Source organism: Bubalus kerabau, chromosome 1, assembly GCF_029407905.1.
Source record: "Bubalus kerabau isolate K-KA32 ecotype Philippines breed swamp buffalo chromosome 1, PCC_UOA_SB_1v2, whole genome shotgun sequence".
NCBI lineage: Eukaryota > Metazoa > Chordata > Mammalia > Artiodactyla > Bovidae > Bubalus > Bubalus kerabau.
Window position 1 is genome coordinate 93470095 of NC_073624.1, and position 22235 is coordinate 93492329.

At 40.2% G+C, this 22235-nt stretch overlaps 1 protein-coding gene, 1 long non-coding RNA gene and 1 pseudogene across 2 annotated transcripts in view; 1 reads left to right on the top strand and 2 right to left on the bottom strand.

The window, feature by feature from the left end:
* The window catches only part of LOC129653811 (uncharacterized), a 42369-nt gene that overhangs the window by 14414 nt on the left and 5720 nt on the right, over nucleotides 1–22235 (bottom strand). The window lies entirely within an intron of this gene.
* LOC129653763 (putative methyltransferase-like protein 7A) lies at nucleotides 1729–13349 on the top strand. Its single transcript, XM_055583460.1, has 2 exons — nucleotides 1729–2570; nucleotides 12019–13349. Exons 1-2 carry the CDS (start codon nucleotides 2073–2075, stop codon nucleotides 12253–12255), a joined length of 735 nt encoding a protein of 244 aa, XP_055439435.1. The 5' UTR covers nucleotides 1729–2072; the 3' UTR covers nucleotides 12256–13349.
* On the bottom strand, nucleotides 9246–10218 carry LOC129653802 (thymosin beta-10-like; annotated as a pseudogene).

A 22235-nucleotide genomic window follows, 5' to 3' on the forward strand; every position in this document is an offset into this window, starting at 1 on the left:
AGTTTCCCAATCAGGGATGGAACCTGAGTCACCTGCATTGCAAGGAGGGTTCTTAACCACTGGACCACTGGAGAAGTCCCCATAGTAGCTTCATTTGTAATAAGCTACTGTAATAAGCTATGAAAACTGTTAACAACTCAAATATCCATCAAATTCAGGAGAGTAGATAAACAAACTGTTTAGATCCATACAATAGAATACTACTCAGTGGAAAATCAATGGATACATACAACAGTATGAATGACTCAATTATGCTGGATGAAAGAAATCAGACAATAAAAGTAGATATTATATGATTCCAATTAACATAAAATCATACGATGTATGTGTATGGGCTTAGTCGCTCTGTCATGTCCAATTCTTTGCGACCCCATGGACTGTAGCCTGCCAGGACCTCTGTCCATGGAGATTCTCCAGGCAAGAATCCTGGAGTGGGTTGCCATCCTCCTCCTGGGGATCTTCCCAACCGAGGGATCAAACCCAGGTCTCCCACATTGCAGGCAGATTCTTTACCATCTGAGCCACTAGGGAAACCCAAGAATACTGGAGTGGGTACTCTATCCTTTCTCCAGAGGATCATCCTGACCCAGGAATCAACCAGGAATTGAACTGGGGTCTTCTGCATTGCAGGCAGATTCTTGTAAGCCCAACTATAGGAAAGGCAAACTAACCTCCAGTGACAGAAAACAGATCAGTGGTGGCCTGGGAATACAGAGGGCAGGAAAGAGGGATCACAAAGGGGAAAGAGGTATTTGGGAGGCAGGGAGTGTGACTGATATATTCATTACCTTGACTGAAGCAGTGATTTCATGTGTGTGTACATGTGCCAGAATTTAACCAAATGATACAGCTTAAATATGTGTAGTTTATTTTATGTTAATTCTACCTCAAGAAACCTGTTAAGATGGAGCACGTATTTATAAAATACGTATTGGGTATAACATATAATGAAACAAAACACTCCCTGTATCCATCACATGGTTTTAAAAAGTAAACATTACCATTATTTTTGAGCATTTCTATGTTTCCTGAACACCCTAAGGCCCAGGTTTCTTGTTAAAAACAGATGGATGTCTGAAAATATTTTCTTAACACTTTAAGTTCCCAAAAGTGAATATTCTGGGGACTATTTTTATGTAAGTTAATTCAGTCGTGTCCGACTCTGTGCGACCCCATAGACAGCAGCCCACCAGGCTCCCCCGTCCCTGGGATTCTCCAGGCAAGAACACTGGAGTGGGTTGCCATTTCCTTCTCCAATGCATGAAAGTGAAAAGTGAAAACGAAAGTGAAGTTGCTCAGTCATGTCTGACTCTTAGCGACCCCATACACTGCAGCCCACCAGGCTCCTCCATCCATGGGATTTTCCAGGCAAGAGTACTGGAGTGAGGTGCTATTGCCTTCTCCGGTAAGTTAATTCAGTAATGTAGTAATTTGGCACAGTTTGAAGGTGAAACTTGCCCTTTAAAAATGGGCAGCCCAAAACAGTAACTTAAAAATAATCCCACTGTGCAGTTATGAACATCTAAGAACCTCTGCCTAGAATGCAAAAGGGAAAACTCTTGCTGTCACCAGACAGGCATGTGCTTTCACTTCTTTTTTAAAAAAAATGAGGCAGAGGTGGGCAGGATGGAACAGAAGTAGGACGGGGCACAGAGTAATAAATCAGGTTTACCAACGGCCTTCTGGTGTGTTTTAACCAGGCTCCACCCTCAGATTGTTTTCTTAGGAGACCGGAGAACAGAAGCTGTGAGTACACTCTGCGTTTAAAACTGCAGCAGTAGTCTCCAAGCAGGAATAGGGGGCTGTAATCAGCTTTCCTTCTAAGGAAAAGCTGGGAACCTTCTCATTTCACTTCATGAAAAATAAGCCATGAGGCAATTTCTGCCAAACATCTATTAACTGGATAAAACGGGTCTCTTGCCCGAGATCTGACTTCAGCTGTGTATTTCCAGCACAGCCAGTTCTTCTTTCCTCTGCAGCTGATTGGCTCTGGAGTGTGACCAGAAACCTACTTCCTGCAATTAAAGGAGTCAGCTCTTTGACCACTGACCTGTTTTGTTCTCTTCTGAGTGATGGCGCTCACCATTTTTATCCTCCGGCTGGCCGTCTGCATCCTGGCATTTCCCTTGTACCTGCTGGACTTTCTGGGCTTGTGGAACTGGATATGCAAACAGTGGTTCCCCTACTTCCTGGCAAGGTTCACTGTGATGTACAACAAACAGATGGAGAGCAAGAAGCAGGAGCTCTTCAGCAACCTGCGGGAGTTCATGGGCCCCTCTGGGAAGCTCTCCTTGCTGGAGCTGGGCTGTGGCACGGGGGCCAACTTCAAGTTCTACCCCTCTGGATGCCAGGTGACCTGTGTTGATCCCAACCCCAACTTTGAGAAGTTCTTGATCAAGAGCATTGCCCAGAACCGACACCTACAGTTTGAGCGCTTCATAGTGGCTGCCGGGGAGAACATGCACCAGGTGGCCTCAGGCTCCATGGATGCGGTGGTCTGCACCCTGGTGCTCTGCTCCGTGAAGAACCAGGAGCAGATCCTCCAGGAAGTGTGCCGAGTGCTGAGGCCGGTGAGTGCGGGCATGAGGAGGGCTGCTTAGTAGCAACCACATCACCACGGGCAGTCCTCCCAATTTCAGTAGATCAAACACCCTAACATAAAAGTAAAGCTACTAGAAAAAATACTGTTGAATTTTTTTAAAAATATTCGAGTGCAGAAGAAGCTATGAAGGAAAAGATTGATAATACATGAATAAAAAAAAAAGTTAGAACTCCTGCAGGGAAAAGGACCATAAATAAATTTGAAGTACAAAAATATTTTGTAAAAAATATTTACCAAGGATGATAATGAGTTAACTTCCTTCATAAAGGTGTTACAAATCAACAAGATCAACAGGATTCTTAAATAAATTGTTTTTTAAAAGAGGGAAAAAAAGCAAAGCACAGGAACAGAAATATAAATAAAAATAGCCAATATATGATTTAAATATCTAGTCTTGTAATTAAAGAACAAATTAAAGCATGATATTTTACAGTGGAATCTTGAAAATAAAACAAATGAATATAATAAAATAGAAATAAATTCATAGATATACAGAACAAACTAGTGGTTACCATCTGGGAGAGGGAAAAAGGGAGGAGCAAGAGTGGTATGGGATTAAGAGATACAAACTAGTATGTGTAAAATAAATAAGCAACAAGGATATATTCTACAGCACAGTGTAGTCATTATTTTGTAATAACTTTAAGTGGAGTATAACTATAAAAATTTTGAATCACTTTGTTGTACACCTGAAACTAATATTATAATCAACCACGCTGCTGCTGTTCCTGCTAAGTTGCTTCAGTCATGTCCGACTCTGTGCAACCCCATACACGGCAGCCCACCAGGATCCTCCGTCCCTGGGATTCTCCAGGCAAGAACACTGGAGTGGGTTGTCATTTCCTTCTCCATAATCAACCATACTTCAATTAAAAAGAAATTAAAGCAAGAACCTTTTTATCTACTATTCTGTCAGAGACTTTTAAGTTCAATATGGTATTGGGGTGGGTCTGGGGGTCTGGATACCCAACTGGAGGAAGTGTCCTCTTCGGAGGGCAATTTAATAATATCAAATTTTCAAGTAATTTACATCTTCATCCAACAGGAATTTATCCTATAGTTATCATGCAAAAAACCACAAAAACTCATTTAAAGGTAAAAATATTCATTACAGTATTTTTAATATAATAAATTGGAAATAACATCCATCAATGGGAAGTTGTTAAGTAAATTGTCACGTAGTATAAAGGATTTCTTTGCAGCTGTTAAAACAAGAAATTTTTACCTATGTCAATGAAAAACATCCTCAAGAGATAGTGTTAATTTTAAAAGCAATGAAAACAGACTATTATTTAGGTGCTAATCCATTTGTGTGTGGGGGGAGAATATACTTATATAAGTATTTATGTTAATGGGAATTATAAACATGTAACAATTAACAGTGGTTACCTATTGGGAAGGGAACTGGATGAGGGGAAAGAATTTCTTTTCATTTTATACCTCTCCGTATAGTTTGAAATTCTTTATACCTGTATGTAATTTTCACATATTACCTTTATTGTTTACTTAAAAGCTAGTTTTATTTTATTTTTTTTAAATTTAATTTTATTTTTAAACTTTACATAACTGTATTAGTTTTGCCAAATAAAAGCTAGTTTTAAATAGAAGCTTGGTGTGCTGCAGTCCACGGGGCTGCAAAGAGTCAGACACGACTGAGAAACTGAACAACAATTCTACACAAAGCTGAACATATATAAAATATTAATATTTTAACATTTGAATTTACTCTTCTAGGGGGAAAAGATGGTCTGTAATCCCCAGTTTTATTTTCTCCCATCCAAGTACTAACCAGGCCCAACCCTGCTTAGCTTCTGAGATCAGATGAGATGGCCATGTTTAGGGTGATACCGCCAGAGACCTCAGTTTTATTTTCTAACAGAGGAAGTTCCTCAGGAAGAAATGGACTTGAAGATAGTGTTTAGAGGCAATAATATACAGTTGTCCCTGAGAGTCACTCCCTACCCCCACCACAGATACCCAAATCTATACAAGCTTAAGTCCCTTACATAAAATGGTATAGAATCTGCATATAACCTACGCATATCCTCCCACATACCTTAAATCATCTCTAGATTACTTTTTAATACCTAATACAAGGTAAATGCTATATAAATAGTTGCCAGCATGTGGGAAATTCAAGTGTGGCCTTTTTTGAACTTTCTGGATTTTTCCCCAATATTTTTTATCTGTTGGTTGAAGCCAAGGATACTGAGGGCCGATTGTAATTCTGTGTTTGGCTCAAGAATAGGCCAACATCAAAACTGTAACTGAAAAAGGTCTAATTCTAACATTCAAATCCTGGGTTCATCTGTCCCAAGACTGGGCATTAACTGGGCACATTTAAGAGACATTTTGCTTATGTATTACTAATCTCACAACGCCTCTGCAAAGCAAATAATGATCACCTCGGGTTTAAGCATTGAGAATGCTCTTAGGGGATCATATTCTTCCTTTAGCTCCTACAAAGCACCCACTCACTGCTGAATAGAACCTGCATTGTCATTCACCCCATCATGCAGTCCTTAACGCAGGGACTGTCTTCATGTTGGGCTGGGGAAACAGACCTAGAGAAGTTAAGAAACTTGCCCCACATTACACAGCCAGCTGCTGCTGCTAAGTTATTTCAGTCGTGTCCGACTTTGTGCGACCCTATAGACAGCAGCCCACCAGGCTCCCCTGTCCCTGGGATTCTCCAGGCAAGAATACTGGCGTGGAGAATACTGCCATTTCCTCCTCCAATCCATGAAACTAAAAAGTGAAAGTGAAGTTACACAGTCGTGTCCGACTCATAGCGACCCCATGGACTGCAGCCTACCAGGCTCCTCCGTCCATGGGATTTTCCAGGCAAGAGTACTGGAGTGGGGTGCCATTGCCTTCTCCGACACAGCCAGCAGATCTGACTTTAATGCACATATTCTTATCACTGCACCACAGTGCTTATCACTGGGGCTTTGTATTGCTTCAACTTCAACATTTCTACCATTTTTGCTGGCTATTCTTCTTCTGCCCATCCCTTAAACATTGGAGTTTCTATTTTGGCTCTAATTTTGCTTATATACACCCCCTGTGTAATCTCATGTACCACCAAAATTTTCAATTACCACGCACACAGATGGTTTCCAAATCTAATTATCAAGCTCAGATCTCTCTTCTAATCCCAAATCTTCATGCCCAGTTGGCTACACAAGTCACCTGAAAGGGTAACAGGCTCTCTAGCCTAACCTGTGCAACCCAGAGGGCATCAGCAACCTCCTCAGACCTGGGTCTCCTCTTCTCTCCTGTCCTCTTCCATGGATAAATTTTTTTCCATCAGGAAATTTCAAGTTTTCCATTTCTGAACACACGTCTCATACTTGCCCACAGAGGGGCAAGTAGAGGGAACTCCCTCTCTAAACTCTGCCTGGACAGCTAAGACTAGGGAAGCTAGAAGAGGCTAAGAAGAATGGGTTTTGGAGGTACTCATTGGTCCCTTTCCTCCTTCTCGCCCCAGAGGTAGGTTAAGTAGAAAACTTCTGAAGACTCGTTAATAATGTGTACCCTCTACTATGTCCAGACTTGATCTATATTTACAGGAGTGTCCTAGATGAAACCACAGCAGTTACTGCTACTTGACAGTTATTTACAGACAGTATCCACTGATTGGGGAAAAAAATCAAATTACAAAATATTATCATGAATTCAGTAACACTTTTAGATGGCTCAGTATCTTTGTCTTTTTTTAAAAAAAAAAATATTTTTTAGTTGAAAGATAACTGCTTACAGAATTTTGTTTTCTGTCAAATCTCAACATGAATCAGCCATAGGTATACATATGTCCACTTCCTCTTGAACCTCCCTCCCATCTCTCTCCCCATCCCACCTCTCCACATTGATACAGAGCCCCTATTTGAGTTTCCTGAGATATACAGCAAATTCCCATTGGCTATCTATTTTATATATGGTAATGTAAGTTTCCATATTACTCTCTCCATACATCTCACCCTCTCCTCCCCTCTCCCCATGTCCATAAATTTGCTCTCTATATCTGTTTCTCCATTGCTGCCCTGCAAATAAATTCTTCAGTACCATCTTTCTAGATTCTGTATATATGTGTTAATATGTGGTATTTCTCTTTCTGACTTACTTCACTCTAATAGGCTCTAGGTTCATCCACCTCATTAGAACTCACTCAAATGTGTTCCTTTTTATGGCTGAGTAATATTCCATTGTGTATATGTACCATAACTTCTTTATCCATTCATGTGTCGATGGACATCTAGGTTGATTCCACATTCTAGCTATTGTAAATAGTGCTGCAATGAACAATGGGGTACATGTGTCTTTTTCAGTTTTGGTTTCCTCAGGGTACATGCCTTGGAGTGGGATTGCTGGGTCACATGGTGGTTTTATTCCTAGTTTCTTAACGACTCTCCATACTGTCTTCCATAGTGACTATATCAACTTACATTCCCACCAAAAATGCAAGAGGGTTCCCTTTCTCCACACTCTCTCCAGCATTTATTGTTTGTAGACTTTGATGATGGTCATTCTGACTCATGTGAGGTGGTATCTCATTGTAATTTTGATTTGCATTTTTCTAATAATGAGTGATGTTGAGCATCTTTTCATGTGTTTGTTAGCCATCTGTATGACTTTGCAGAAATGTCTGTTTAGGTCTTTTTGCCACTTTTTGATTGGGTTGTTTGTTTTTCTGGTACCAAGTTGTATGAGCTGCTTGTGTATTTTGGAAATTAACCCTTGTTTCGTTTGCTATTATATTCTCCAATTCTGAGAGCTGTCTGTTCACCTTGCTTATAGTTTCTTTGGCGTGCAAAAGTTTTTAAGTTTAACTAGGTCCCACTTGTTTGCTACTGCTGCTAAGTCACTTCAGTCATGTCCGACTCTGTGTGACCCCAGAGACGTCAGCCCACGAGGCTCCCCAGTCCCTGGGATTCTCCAGGCAAGAACACTGGAGTGGGTTGCCATTTCCTTCTCCAGTGCAGGAAAGTGAAAAGTGAGAGTGAAGTCACTCAGTTGTGTCCGACTCTTAGCGACCCCATGGACTGCAGCCCACCAGGCTCCTCCGTCCATGGGATTTTCCAGGCAAGAGTACTGGAGTGGGTTGCCATTGCCTTCTCCCACTTGTTTACTTTTGTTTTTATTTCCATTACTCTAGGAGGTGGGTCACAGAGGATCTTGCTTTATGTCATCAAGTGTTCTCCCTATGTTTTCCTCTAAGAGTTTTACAGTTTCTGGTCTTACATTTAGGTCTTTAATCCATTTTGAGTTTATCTTTGTTTATGGTGTTAGAAAGTGTCCTAATTTCATTCTTTTACGTGTAACTGTCCAGTTTTCCTAGCACCACTTACTGAAGAGGTGTCTTTGCCCCATTGTATATTCTTGCCTCTTCTGTCAAAAATAAGGTATCCATATTGCATGGGTTTATTTCTGGGTTTTCTATATTGTTCCATTGGTCTGTATTTCTGTTTTTGTGCCAGTACCATACTGTCTTGATGACTGTAGCTTTGTAGTATAATCTGAAGTCAGGAAGGTTAATTCCTCCAGCTCCATTCTCCTTTCTCAAGACTGCTTTGGCTATTCGGGGTCTTTTGTGTTTCCATATGAATTGTGAAATTTTTAGGTCTAGTTCTGTGACAAATGCCATTGGTAATTTGATAGGGATTACACTGAATTTGTAGACTGCATTTGGTAGTATAGTCATTTTCACAATATGGATTCTTCCTACCCAGGAGCATGGAATATCTCTCCATCTGTTTAAGTTGTCTTTGATTTCTTTCATCAGTGTCTTGTAATTTTCTGTATACAGTTATTTTGTCTCCTTAGGTAGGTTTATTCCTAGATATTTTATTCTTTTTATTGCAATGGTGAATGGGACTGATTCCTTAATTTCTCTCTCTGATTTTTCATTGTTCGTATACAGGAATGCAAGTGACTCCTGTGTATTGATTTTGTCTCCTGCAACTTTGCTAAATTCACCGATTAGCTCTAGTAATTTTCTGATAATATCTTTAGGGTTTTCTATGTATTGTATCATGTCATCTGCAAACAGGGAGCACTCTCCTTTTCTGATCTGGATTCCTTTTATTTCTTTTTCTTCTCTGATTGCTGTAACTAGGACTTCCAAAACTATGTTGAATAATGGTGGTGAGAGTGGATACCCTTGTTTTGTTCCTGATCTTTGGGGGAATGCTTTCAGTTTTTCACCATTGAGAATAATGTTTGCTGTGGGCTTATCATATATGGCCTTTACCATGTTGAGGTAGGTTCCTTCCATGCCCATTTTTTTTAACAGTTTAAATCATAAATGGGTGCTGAATTTTGTCAAAGGCTTTTTCTATTGAGGTTTCTATTGAGACTATCATATGGTTTTTATCTTTCAATTTGTTAATATGGTGTATCACATTGATTTGCATATATTGAAGAATCCTTGCATCCCTGGAGTAAACCCAACTTGATCATGGTGTATGAGTTTTTTAATGTATTGGTGAATTCTGTTTGCTAAAATTTTGTTGAGGATTTTTGCATCTATGTTCATCAGTGATATTGGCCTGTAGTTTTCTTTTTTCGTGTTGTCTTTGTCTGGTTTTGGAATCAGGGTGATGGTGGCCTCGTAGAATGAGTTTGGAAGTGTTCCTTCCTCTGCAACTTTTTGAAAGAGTTTTAGAAGGATGGGTATTAGCTCCTCTCTAAACGTTTGACAGAATTCACCCGTGAAGCCATCTGCTCCCGGGTTTGCTTTTTGGCAAATTTTGATCAGTTTCGATTTCTGTGCTTGTAATTGGGTTGTTCATAATTTCTAATTCTTCCTGGTTCAGTCTTGGAAGATTGAACTTTTCTAAGAATTTGCCCATTTCTTCCAGATTATCCATTTTAGGTTATGCCATATAGGTGCTCAGAAGTCTCTTATAATCCTTTGTATTTCTGCATTGTCTGTTGAAATCTCTCCTTTTTCACTTCTTATTTTGTTGATTTGATTCTTCTCTCTTTTTTCTTGATGAGTCTGGCAAAAGGTTTGTCAATTTTTTTTATCTTCTCAGAGAACCAGCTTTTATTTTTATTAATCTTTATGATTGTTTCTTTCATTTCATTTATTTCTTCTCTGATCTTTATGATTTGTTTTCTTCTGCTAATTTGGGGGATTTTTTGGTTCTTATTTTTCCAGTTGTTTTAGGTATAAAGTTAGGTTGTCTATTCAATGTTTTTGTTTCTTGAGATAGGACTGTATTGCTATAAATTCCCCTCTTAGAACTGCTTTTGCTGCATCCCATAGGTTTTGAGTTGTTGTGTTTTCATTGTCATTTGTTTCTAGGAAATTTTTAATTTCTCTTTTGATTTCTTCAGTAACCTGTTCATAATTTAGAAACATACTGTTTAATCTCACAGTGCAGCTTGTCACTTGTGTACATCTTGCAGGTGGACTTTCCTCCACCTCACATACAGGGTCTTCAAGATGATGCGGTGGAGAATCCTCCAGGTTCACAGGAAATTTCACTTTGCTTGCTTCTCCTGCTCAATGATCTCTTTGGTGGAAAGGATGTTCTTCTCCTGAGTCTCAGTCTTCTTCAGCTTGGTCTTATCGAAGCTGTTGATTTCCCCATGTTGGGCTTGTCTGCCATTTTCTTAAAACAATCCGAGAAGTTCCACTTCAAGTCTCCTGTCCCAGTGCTCCCACTTGTGTCACTGACAAAAGAGACCTAGTGGTTTTTTTTTTTTTTTTTTTTTTTTCAAAAACTCGTGCTTTTATTTTTTCCCTACTTTTTAAAATTAATTTTTATTAAAGTATAGTTGCTTTACAATGTTGCATTAGTTTCTACCATACAGCAAAGTGAATCCCTTTTAGACTTCCTTCCCATTCAGGTCACCACAGTGCATTAAGTAGAGTTCCCTGTGCTGTACAGTATGTTCTCATTTGTTAGATGATTCATTTTCTGAAATTAATCCTATCACTTTCATTCTGTGATAATGGTACAAAGGTACAGGACATGGTTATTTAGCCTCAGACAGTGGTTGGTATGGATTCAGACTCCCACAGGCTTGCAAAGTGGAGCCTAAGAAAAATTTTCAGAAGAATTTAAAGGTTTTTTTTCCTATTTTTAAATAAAAAGAGAAATTAAAAAATTGTAATTAAAAGGCAAACAAAAAATGGGGGAAACGTTTGTAGTGTATGTAGTTTATAATAAAAGCCCTTACTGCTGCTAAGTCACTTCAGTCGTGTCCGACTCTGTGCAACCCCATAGACAGCAGCCCACCAGGCTCCCCTGTCCCTGGGATTCTCCAGGCAAGAACACTGGAGTGGGTTGCCATTTCCTTCTCCAATGCATGAAAGTGAAAAGTGAAAGGGAAGTTGCTCAGTCGTATCCGACTCTTAGCGACCCCATGGACTGCAGCCCACCAGGGTCCTCCATCCATGGGATTTTCCAGGCAAGAGTACTGGAGTGGGGTGCCATTGCCTTCTCTGAAAAGCCCTTACTAATCAGTAAAAAAAAAAAAAAAAAAAGCCAATAGCCTATTAGAAAACTGATAATGGACATTAACAGACAAATCAGAAAAACAGAAATCCAAACAGCCAGTATTAGTAGTCAAAGCGTTAGTCACTCAGTCGTGTCAGACTCTTTACAACCCCATGGACTGTACAGCCCACCAGGCTCTTCTGTCCATGTAATTCTCTAGGCAAGAATACTAGAGTAGGTTGCCATTCCTTTCTACAGGGGATCTTTCCAACACATAACGTTTAGTAAAAGATGTTATAATTAAAAATACTAAAGATATGCATGTTATAAAAAAATACCACATTACATATCAAATAGATTTTTAAAAATATAGATGAGCATTTATTGAAAATGGGCACTCACATCTATTGCTGGCATGAATACAAACTGGGGCAACTCTTCCAAAGGGTAGTTTGACAACCAGGCTTCTGAGGTGGCTCAGTGGTAAAGAAGCCACCTGCCAGTGCAGGAGATGCAAGAGACACGGGTTCAGTCCCTGGATCGGGAAGATCCCCTGGAGGAGGGCATGGCAACCCACTCGTATTCTTGTCTGAAGAATCCCATGGACAGAGGAGCCTGGTGGACTACAGTCCATGGTGTCGCAGAGTTGGAAGTGACTGAGCACGCAAGCATGCATGTGACAGGCATTAAGAATAGGCCTTGAATGCTTTAAATTGCTTTAAATTTTAGCTATCATTATGTATTACTTTTATGAACAGACAATATAGACTGGCAGCTCTGTATACAATCTGACAGAAGATGACACTATTAACCAAAATGGTATCGTAGTAAGTTTGGATTTCTCCATGTCTTCTCGTGAAGAGGACCTCCGGGGCCACTGAAATCTGACATTTAAACATCTTATCGAATTGTTTGTCCCAAACTAAAATTCTTGGTGTGGTTTTCTTTCCTCCTTTTCTTTCTCAGGGAGGAGCTTTTTATTTCATGGAGCATGTAGCAGATAAGCCTTCCACCTGGAATTACTTCTGGCAACGGGTCCTGGATCCCGTCTGGTACCTACTGTTTGACGGATGCAACCTGACCAGAGAGAGCTGGAAGGCCCTGGAGAAGGTCCGCTTCTCCAAGCTGAAGCTGCAACACTTACAGGCCCCTCTGTCCTGGGAGCTAGTGCGCCCTCACATCTACGGATATGCTGTGAAATAGTGGAAGCAGGGAGCTGAGACCCAAAGGGCTCAAATAATTTAAGGTTTTGGCTTCACACTAAAAATAGTAACTGGAAGATGGGAACTCCCTTTTTTGGGTAAATTTGCATTTCATCCCTAAAAGTTTATGTTATAACCTAGTTAGCCATTTTCTATCATCTCCCAAGAATCAAAAACAAAACAACTTTGAACTCTCTCTTGAAAGAAACAGTGGGCTTCCATAATTAAATTCCACCATTATCATCAGATCTTATTTTATTCCAGAACTTAACAATTTGTCTTATTTAAATTATGACCCAACAGATTTTAATTTCACCATTTCTATGAGAGGCTGATGCTAATAAAAATTAAATCACACAAAAGAAGATTTTGAAAAGGGAGATGCAAAAGATCTTAATAATTCACAAACTGAATAAAGAAATACTAAGCACAGATTTTTTTTTTTTTTTTTAAGGAATCTGAATCTACTTGCTGTTCTTAGTATCAATGGGCTGGCTTTCAAAGTTAATGTACCAGGATGCCACACCTGATTCTGCCCAGCTCTGTTATGTTTTTTATTCCGGTATTCCACCAGAGTTTGTTCTCCTGCATTCCAGTCTTTAATTCTTACAAGGAAGATTGTACAATACACTTTAGTATATCCATAAAACTACATGAAGCAAAGTTCTTGGGTTCACTTTGCCTATTATCTAGCATGTTCTTGGCTGAATGTTTTAAGCTGTAAGCAAAGAAAATGCCCACTGTAATGAGGGAAACACTGAAAGCTTGGGTACACTTTGTAAGAGCCCCCTCAAAATAGGCAACCTGTGAGTCTGTAAAGAGGTAGACAAATATTGTTTGGATTATTTTGATCAAATTTCTACTCTGGTCCCAAGATGATTTCTTTGTTCCTTGTAACCACAGAAACCTTGGGAAATCATCACAAGTGCATTGAAAACAAGTTAGTCAGTTAGAGGATTTAGAATTTTCAGCAAAAGTTTGTATGCATTTTAATAAATTTAGTATGTTTTCTGAGATTATTTTGCAAAAGGACTATTTTGAATATCAAATCAATAAATTCACATATAATTTAGGAATGGAAATAAAATGAATAATTTATATCTTTGCTGGCTTACTTTCATTTTTCTTAGCATCCCTGGGAGGGCTTTCCTTCATGGTGGAAAATTAAGCTATTTGAAAGTACAGGTTTTTCCTTCTACAGCCAAATAACTAAATACAGCTAGCAGATTTCAGAAAAAGCAATTTGGGGACTTTCCTGGTTGTCCAATGGTTAAGACTTGCACTTCAAATGACAGAGGATGCTGGTTCAGTCCCTGGTCAGGAAACTAAGATCACATATACCATGTAGCATGGCCAAAAAATAAAAATAAAAGGCAATTTTGGAAGGGTCTGAATGGGCTTTGAAAAGTTCAAGTCCAAAAACTCCCTTTGTGAAATCCATAGAGCAGAAAGAAAGGAAGTTTACTATTCTCTCGTGCATGAAAACAGTTAACAACTGTTAACACCTGTTGTTAACACTGTTAACACCTAATTAGTTAATTAGCTAAACACCTAATTAATTAGTTAAAAACCTAATCTCATTACGGTGAGGTTAGAACATGAGTCTACAGTCTCCTGAACTATGGAATGTGAATATCCTCCCCCCAGGGTCTCCTAAAAGTAGGGATGTCTTTATTTGTCCAACTTACTACTGGTTAGGTCAGTCTAGGGATTGAGAAATCTGAAAAACCACAGTTTGATCTGGTGAAGTATTATTGGCTTGCTGGAAGGTGTGTAATACCAAAGTACAAAGTACTGGGCACATTCTTCTCAACTCCCTTTTGTTTAAATGGTGTAGCAAATATCCTTACTCTCTACGGGGGCGGGGGGGGGGGGGGTGGTGCGCAGAATAAATAAGTGAAGTTTCTCACATTCCACAATGTACTGAGCTAGTCTTAGAGCCCTGATTCCTAAAACCACAACACCTGTTTTGACAAGCATCGCTGCTATACTACCTTCTCAGGCCCGGAAAACACACATTTATGATCATTCCAAGAACCTAAGGACATGGCTTAAGCCTATGCAAAATGGAAACAGATAAGAGGCAAAACATGTCAATGCTTTTTAGGTCCTGTGTTGGTTAGATTCCCTTGATTGCTGGTGACAGAACTCCCAACCCAAAAAGACTTAAGTGGAAAAGAACTCTGACTCAAATTAGTGAAAGGTTTAGGAACAGAGGGGCTTCCCTGGTGGCTCAGAGGGTAAAGCATCTGCCTGCAATGTGGGAAACCTGGGTTCAATCCCTGGTTCAGCAAAAGCCCCTAGAGAAGGAAATGGCAACCCACTCCAGTACTCTTGCCTGGAAAATCCCATGGACGGAGAAGCCTGGTAGGCTTCATGGGGTCGCAAAGAGTCAGACATAACTGAGCAACTTCACTTTCACTTTAGGAACAGAGAGCCCGAGGCACAGCCTGGGCAAGGCTCAGATAATGTTATCAGTGGCCAGACAGTGTCTAGGGCCACATCTGGCCTCCTCTCTCTTTCAGGTGGTAAAGTCTTTGGAAATAATGCCAGTCTTCATGCTTCCAGGACCCATGGCCAGTTGAAAAGATCAAGACAACTTTTTGAAACACTCCAGAGTTCTACATTTGAGTCTCAGTTGATTCTTCAATTGACAATACTAGGTCAGAAGTCCATCCCTGAGTCATTCATCCTATTTCAATGGGATGGGTCATGCTGATGGGCACAGCACTTCATCCCAGGGGCTGAGGACACCCAAACCATGGGGACTGAGACAAGGAGAGTTGTGTATCCTCCAAATGAAAGCAGGGCCTGTGATTAGGGAAAGCAGAAATGGATGGTGGGAAGGCACACTACAAATGGCCATTATAAATACATCACTGCATTCTGATCAGACCCTCTGTTTGTCTTTCTAAGCATAGTGCCATGTTCAGAACACTGGCTTTTCCATGGGATAATAGCATGCAATGAGAAAAACAAAAGAAAAAAAGGACACTGGCTTTGCCATCAAAATGACATGAATCAAGTTCTGGCTGCGTCCTTCATTGACTATATGACCTGGGGCAAGTTACTTCGCTAGTGTCACTCTCGTCATCTGTTAATGGGGATAATCTACCTAAAGGGTAACTGTGAGGAGTTAATGAGGTGAGGTACTTAGTGCTTAATAAATGCTGAACTTCATTCAACATTTACTGCATGCCTACTGTGTACTCTGCTCTTGGTGCTTGGCTTAGAGCCCTGAATAAGCTAGACTTGTTCTCTGCCCTAGGGAGCATATACAGTTGTGATCAGTGCTCTCTCTGAGGAAGAAGTTCAGGAGAATGAAATCTGGCCCTCCCAGGGAGAGTATCAGAGGCTTCCTTGAGGAAGTGACATCTGAGCTGAATTTCAGAGGATGAATAGAGTCTTTCAGCGTAATGGACCAGCTTGTGTCACAAACAAACAAACAAAAAAAAGAAAAACAATATCTTCAAGGAACTGAAAGACAGTAGGCAGGGCTGGGAACCCCAAGGGCAGATTTTGGGATGACTACTATTTCCATCAGCTTGTTCCTAATTTTGTTAAGACCCTGGGTCCATAAGCTCAACACTTATTTTAATGACTAACAACAAAAAAAACTTACTAAATTTTATTATATTTATATATTTATTATATCCTGTTCCTAACTGTTCCAATAATCCAGCTGCTTCCCCTGAATTCCTACATATTTCACACTTGAATAGAAAGTGAGGAAAACATTACATAATAGTTCTTTTGTACTCTTGACCCTAATATAAGCCTTTCTCTTTGGTATTGCTTTAGAAAACACAGAACTTAACATAACTGAAATTCAATTCTTATTTATCTGCTAAGGAGTTCACAGTGTAATGAATCATAGCAGACTAATGTCAACAAAAGCAAAAAATAAAACAATTCAATAAGTGTCACTTTAAATACCTCAATATTTAAAACTAAAAGCATTCAGGTTACATAAAGAATAACCAGGATTCCCTGAACCATGGAATCACCACAGAACTGAGGCAAATGTCATATTAACTGAAGGCCTGGGAAATGAACATAAAGTGGCCAATGTTCCCCATTTCTAGTTCAGTTTTTAAAATAATAATAATACACAGATAATATACAACATTATTTTGTTTCTAAAGGAAACTATTTGGGAACCTACAGAGAATTACATGGGAACAAGGAAAATTACCATTCAGAATTTACCTTTTTGTTTTGGCTAAATGGCATATGGGATCTTAGCTCCTTGACCAGAGATCGAACTCACACCCCCTGCATTGGAAGTATAGTCTTAACCACTGGACAGCCAGGGAAGTTCCCAGAATTCACCATTTTTAAAGATAAAAATCTCTCACATCCCATAGTGCAACCCAGGCTGCATCCTTCACAGTCTTTAAAATGTATCTGAAACTGATATCAATCTTCTCCTTGGAATGATTCGTTTATTCCATGACTCTAACAGCTAATAATAAAAATTTTCATTTATTACCCACCTTTTTTATACTAGGGAGTTTTACATAATTATTTCATACAGTACTCACAACTTTACCAGGCAGGTGTAAGTATCTGCACCCGACAAAGAAGAAAGCAGACCAGCAGATGTTCTGTCACTTCCCAGGGCCACCGAGTGAATGGCCATACTGGTATTCCCACGTAGTTCAACTGACTCCAAAGCCCAGACTTCCCTACAATGCTGCCCTGCCTCTCCAGCTCTTCTGAATCCTAGTCTCTATAACCGTTTGCCCCTTCCTCCACCAATTCTCTTGAATCATCCCCTAAGACTCATTTGGTCTGTGTTCAGTCCCTTGAGAGTTTCTTATAAACTTAGGTTGTGAACCACCATCTTTGTGAAGAAGATTCCTAAACCTCACAATTGCCATGACTTTGATATTTCAGATTTGCCACATCAAAAAAGAATTCACTCTCTTCTTCCCTAAACAAACAACATTTTCCAGCTTCCTCAATATCTGTAATGATTTCCTAAGGAACAGGAAAAGTGATGCCCTAGAAAGCATTTGCTGGCTGTTTCAAGACGCTGGTTCTTTGAGAAATCTCTTAGCACTCATTAATAGCCACCAGTCTCTTCCTCCTTTCTTCTACATGCCCAGTACAGTGTGTACTATATAGCAGGCACTCACTGTGAAGCCAATGGATTCATCATGAAGTCCTGCCTCTTCTTCAAATCTCTCAACTGGTCCCTTCTACTGCACTTCCACAGCCACCATCTTAGCCTCAGAATTAATGCCTGGATGACCGCATGTATAGACTGAACGGGGATGGCTAGAGTGATAAACCATTTATGCTGGGACTTGGCCAGGTGTCACCTGATTCAAGGGTATGACAGCGAAGTAGCTCTAAGGCAAGGAGGGGATAATACATCTGGATACAGTAGTACAAAGACATTCCTTTTACAACCGACTTAACCTTCCTTTCCCTCTTTCACCCAATTCAACCCACAATAAAGCAGAAGTTCAGCAAACAACTTTCCTGGGGTACAAAGAAGTGGCTTCCTAAGGAAGGCACAGATATCTCACCCAAGTCCTGATCTCTCATACCAGAAAATGCTTCAAACAGGTCTCCATGCCTCCACTCCTTCATCACCCCTTTCTGAGCATGAGCTCATAATTTCCAGAACAATTTAATTTGATCATTCCCACAACTCAAAATCACAAAGATATCTATTCAGCATTAAACTGAATTTAAGCTGCTCAACTCTTTATTTAAGGCCTCTGTCAACTGACACCTCAATGTTTTTCCCCGCATTGTGGTCCAGTGAAAAAAAGCTTCCAGAATGTTTGTTTTTAAATATTTCTTTATTTTGGCTGTGCCAGGTGCAGGATCTTTAGTTGCAGTATGCGGGATCTAGTCACTTGCTTCTCAGTTTTGTCCAGTTCTCTGTGGCTCCATGGACTCCTGCCAGACTCCTCTGTCCATCGGATTTCCCAAGCAAGAATACCGGGGCAGGCTGCCGTTTCCTACTCCGGGGGATCTTCCCGACCCAGTGACCGAACCCACATCGCTTGCGTTTCCTGCACTGGCAGGCAGACTCTTTAACACTATCGCCACCAGGGAAGCTCCCTCGTCCCCTGACCAGGGATCAAACTCAGGCCCCCTGCTTTAGAAGTGCAGAGTCTTAGCCACTGGACCACCAAGGAAGTCCCTGAAGTCAGAATATTTGAACAAATCTCATCACCACATTTTATTAATATTTTACTCACTTAGCATAAGAGGGTAACAGTACCCACATCTCCTAGGATTTTTGTGAGGATGAAACAATATATAAGATGGTTTGTAAGAGCACTGCAACTGCTCCACATGGCCCCTCACTGTGGTCAAGACCCTGCCTCCCTAAGTATTTATGAGAGGAATAAAGACTACTTTCCTATCAGAAAAGATCCTTCATTTCTATAAATGTCATCCTGGAATTCCAACTGACTTAATTATTTACACAGTATAATGTTTTCTGAAGAGTCCGTATTTTTAAAATCTTTCATAAAAATTTGGAAAAGCTCTCATTTTTGTGCCTGACAATAAAAAATTGGCACCTGCATGAAATGCGTTTGCTTCAGCTGCTGAAAGTAACTTCTACAGGGAGTACTGTGGATACTTAAAGGATTTTCTTAGTCCCTCCAATATTGGCTTCCATCTTACCTGTCAAGCTAAGCAGGTAGTATTAAGCTTATAAAAGAAACATCACTCTTTTCAAATTCTATCTCACCTCTCAGGTTATGGGAACAAATTATTAACTCTGATCCCAGAGGAAGAGCCTTTTGTTCCACTTTAGTGTCCACCAAAGCTTAGGAACAAAGAAATCTAAAAACTTCCTTTCTAAAAAACCAAAGGCTTAAACAGTAAGATATACATTTATTTATAAACATAAATGATGCCATATACTAAACTGCATGCCAATGCATACCTCTCATCTGCCCCAATATTAAAAGTGGGAGGAAACACTGGAGAGAGCAGACACTATTAATAAATTGCTAACCTGTCAGCTACCTTTTTGCTATTGTGCTTTTATTTTCTTCCCTTCATATTCTGTAGGGCCCTTCTGAGTTAAACTTTATAAAGAAACATTTGCCTTCTGCTCATATAGCAACTGCAAGACAGGTATGTCTGAAAATATGAGAAACAGGTTACAATGGGGCTAATACCAATTCTTAATTTTTATAGGGTCCTAAGAGATTTCCTTGGGAGTCTGATGAAAGATACAGATCCTCTCCTTGGGAAAAAAATGCTCCTACAAATAAACTTACCATTTCTAGAGGAAAACAGGTATACTAAACATCTATCAAAGCACATCATCATTACCTCCAAAGTGCCACATATAAAATTTTACTCTAAAGTTTCATTCTTGAAACCCAGCCTTCCAGCCTTTTACCTCTCCCACCCATTTTTCAACTTAGAAACCTCAGATAAGTCTAATCTGTCTTGGTTACCAACCAAGATTGATTCCCTTCTCTAACCAGGCTGGACTGCAGTGTAAATCAATTCATCACCACTCTCCCATTCATGCCTCATTTTCCTATTGCCATAAAATCTGCCAATATCTGACTATGGGTCTCCTTTACCTCTAACCTGCTTCTTATTTGTTTAATCTCAGCAAATTGCAAAATCACTGTTTGTCACTGTTACTCAAGCTGGGAACCCAAGACATCATCCTAGCTTTCTCTTTCTTCCTACAACCAGATACCGACCCTTCCCTTCTTGTTCCATTGCTTCTGCACACACCACTCCTTACTTCAATTAAGTAAGCTTCACCACAGTCCCACCCCTCCCAAACTTCTCTATGATGCTTCTAGAAGCTAAATAAAAAATCACTACCTGCTTGAAATTCTTTGGTGGCTTCTCATGGCTTTCAGATCAAAGTTCAAAATCCTTAGCTTAAAATGCAAGATTCTGTAGTATAGTCTGAAATCAGGAAGCCTGATTCCCCCAGCTCTGTTTTTCTATTTAAAGACTGTTTAGCTATTCAAGGTCTTTTGTGTTTCCATACAAATTTAAAACATTTTTGTTCTATTTCTATGACAAATGGCATTGGTAATTTGAAAGGGATTGCACTGAATCTGTGGAGAAGGCGATGGCACCCCAACTCCAGTACTCTTGCCTGGAAGATCCCATGGACGGAGGAGCCTGGTGGGCTGTAGTCCATGGGGTCGCTAAGAGTCAGACACGACTGAGCGACTTCACTTTCACTTTTCACTTTCATGCATTGGAGAAGGAAATGGCAACCCACTCCAGTGTTCTTGCCTGGAGAATCCCAGGGACAGGGGAGCCTGGTGGGCTGCCATCTATAGGGTGGCACAGAGTTGGACATGACTGAAGTGACACAGCAGCAGCAACACTGAATCTGTAGATTACCTCAGGTAGTATACTCATTTAAAAAATTTTTTTAATCAGCTTATTGATGTATAATTTACATATAAAAAAATCAACCCATTTTAATTGTACAGTTTGATGAGTTTTTGACAAACATGTATGATAGTACAGTCATTTTGATCTTGGAGAGGCAGCAGTGAGTGTTGGTGTGAAGCAAGACCCTAATTCCCTGCCCCAGAAGTGAACCTGAGTAGCCTGGGCTTCCCTAGTGACTCATATGGTAAAGATTCTGCCTTCAATATGGGAGACCTGGGTTCAATCCCCAGGTTGGAAAGATCCCCTGGAGAAGGGAATGGCAACCTACTTTAGTATTCCTGCCTGGAGAATTCCAGGGACAAAGAAGCCTGGCAGGTTACAGTCCATGGGGTTGCAAAGCCTCGGACATGACTGAGTGACTAACATGTTCACTTTCACAGCCTGGATGAAAACCAGGAATCCTAGCCATCAGATCAACAAGTGCTAGAGGCTAGAAGCTATTTTTCCCTGGATCTTTGCCCCCCAAGGAAAAATGCATTTCTCACGGTGGCAAAAACTGTTAATGCAGGTACAAAATTTATTATTAGAGACATAGCACAACAATAAGTGGGAGAATACACAGAGACAGTTTGTTAAGATAGAAGCAAGAAAAAAAAAAAAAAAAGATAGAAGCAAGGCAGAGATGCACACCCAGAGAGAAAGGGTGTGGGCATCCCCACTAGGGAGGAGGAGCACAGTAAAGAGGTGGTTGAGCCGTTTACATAGGACAGTTCTTTTGAGTCTTTACCTTTAGCCAATTATCTGGTTTCTTTTTCCACACTTGACCTACCATAAGACTCTCCCCGACACACGTGTGCAACTTTTTTTCCAAGATGGATTCCATCCCAGAGGCCAATGAGATCACATATTAGCATCACATATCATGGGAGTGGGGTCCCCTCCTTTTTGACCCCTAAAAACCCTTGCCCCAAGGATGGGAAATATACGACCTCCCGACCTTTTACTTTTTTGGGTGTTAGTACTAAAAGGTCTTGTAGGTCGTCATAGAACCATTCAACTTGAGCTTCTTCAGCATTACTGGTTGAGGCATAGACTTGGATTACTGTGATAGTGAATGGTTTGCCTTGGAAACGAACAGAGATCATTCTGTCGTTTTTGAGATTGCATCCATCCGGACTCTTTTGTTGACCATGATGGCTACTCCATTTCTTCTAAGGGATTCCTGCCCACAGTAGTAGATATAATGGTCATCTGAGTTAAATTCACCCATTCCAGTCCATTTTAGTTCACTGATTCCTAGAATGTCGACGTTCACTCTTGCCATCTCCTGTTTGACCACTTCCAATTTGCCTTGATTCATGGACCTGACATTCCAGGTTCCTAGGCAATATTGCTCTTTATAGCATCGGACCTTGTTTCTATCACCAGTCCCATCCACAGCTGGGTGTTGTTTTTGCTTTGGCTCCATCCCTTCATTCTTTCTGGAGTTATTTCTCCACTGATCTCCAGTAGCATATTGGGCACCTACTGACCTGGGGAATTCATCTTTCAGCGTCCTATCTTTTTGCCTTTTCATACTGTTCATGGGGTTCTTAAGGCAAGAACACTGAAGTGGTTTGCCAT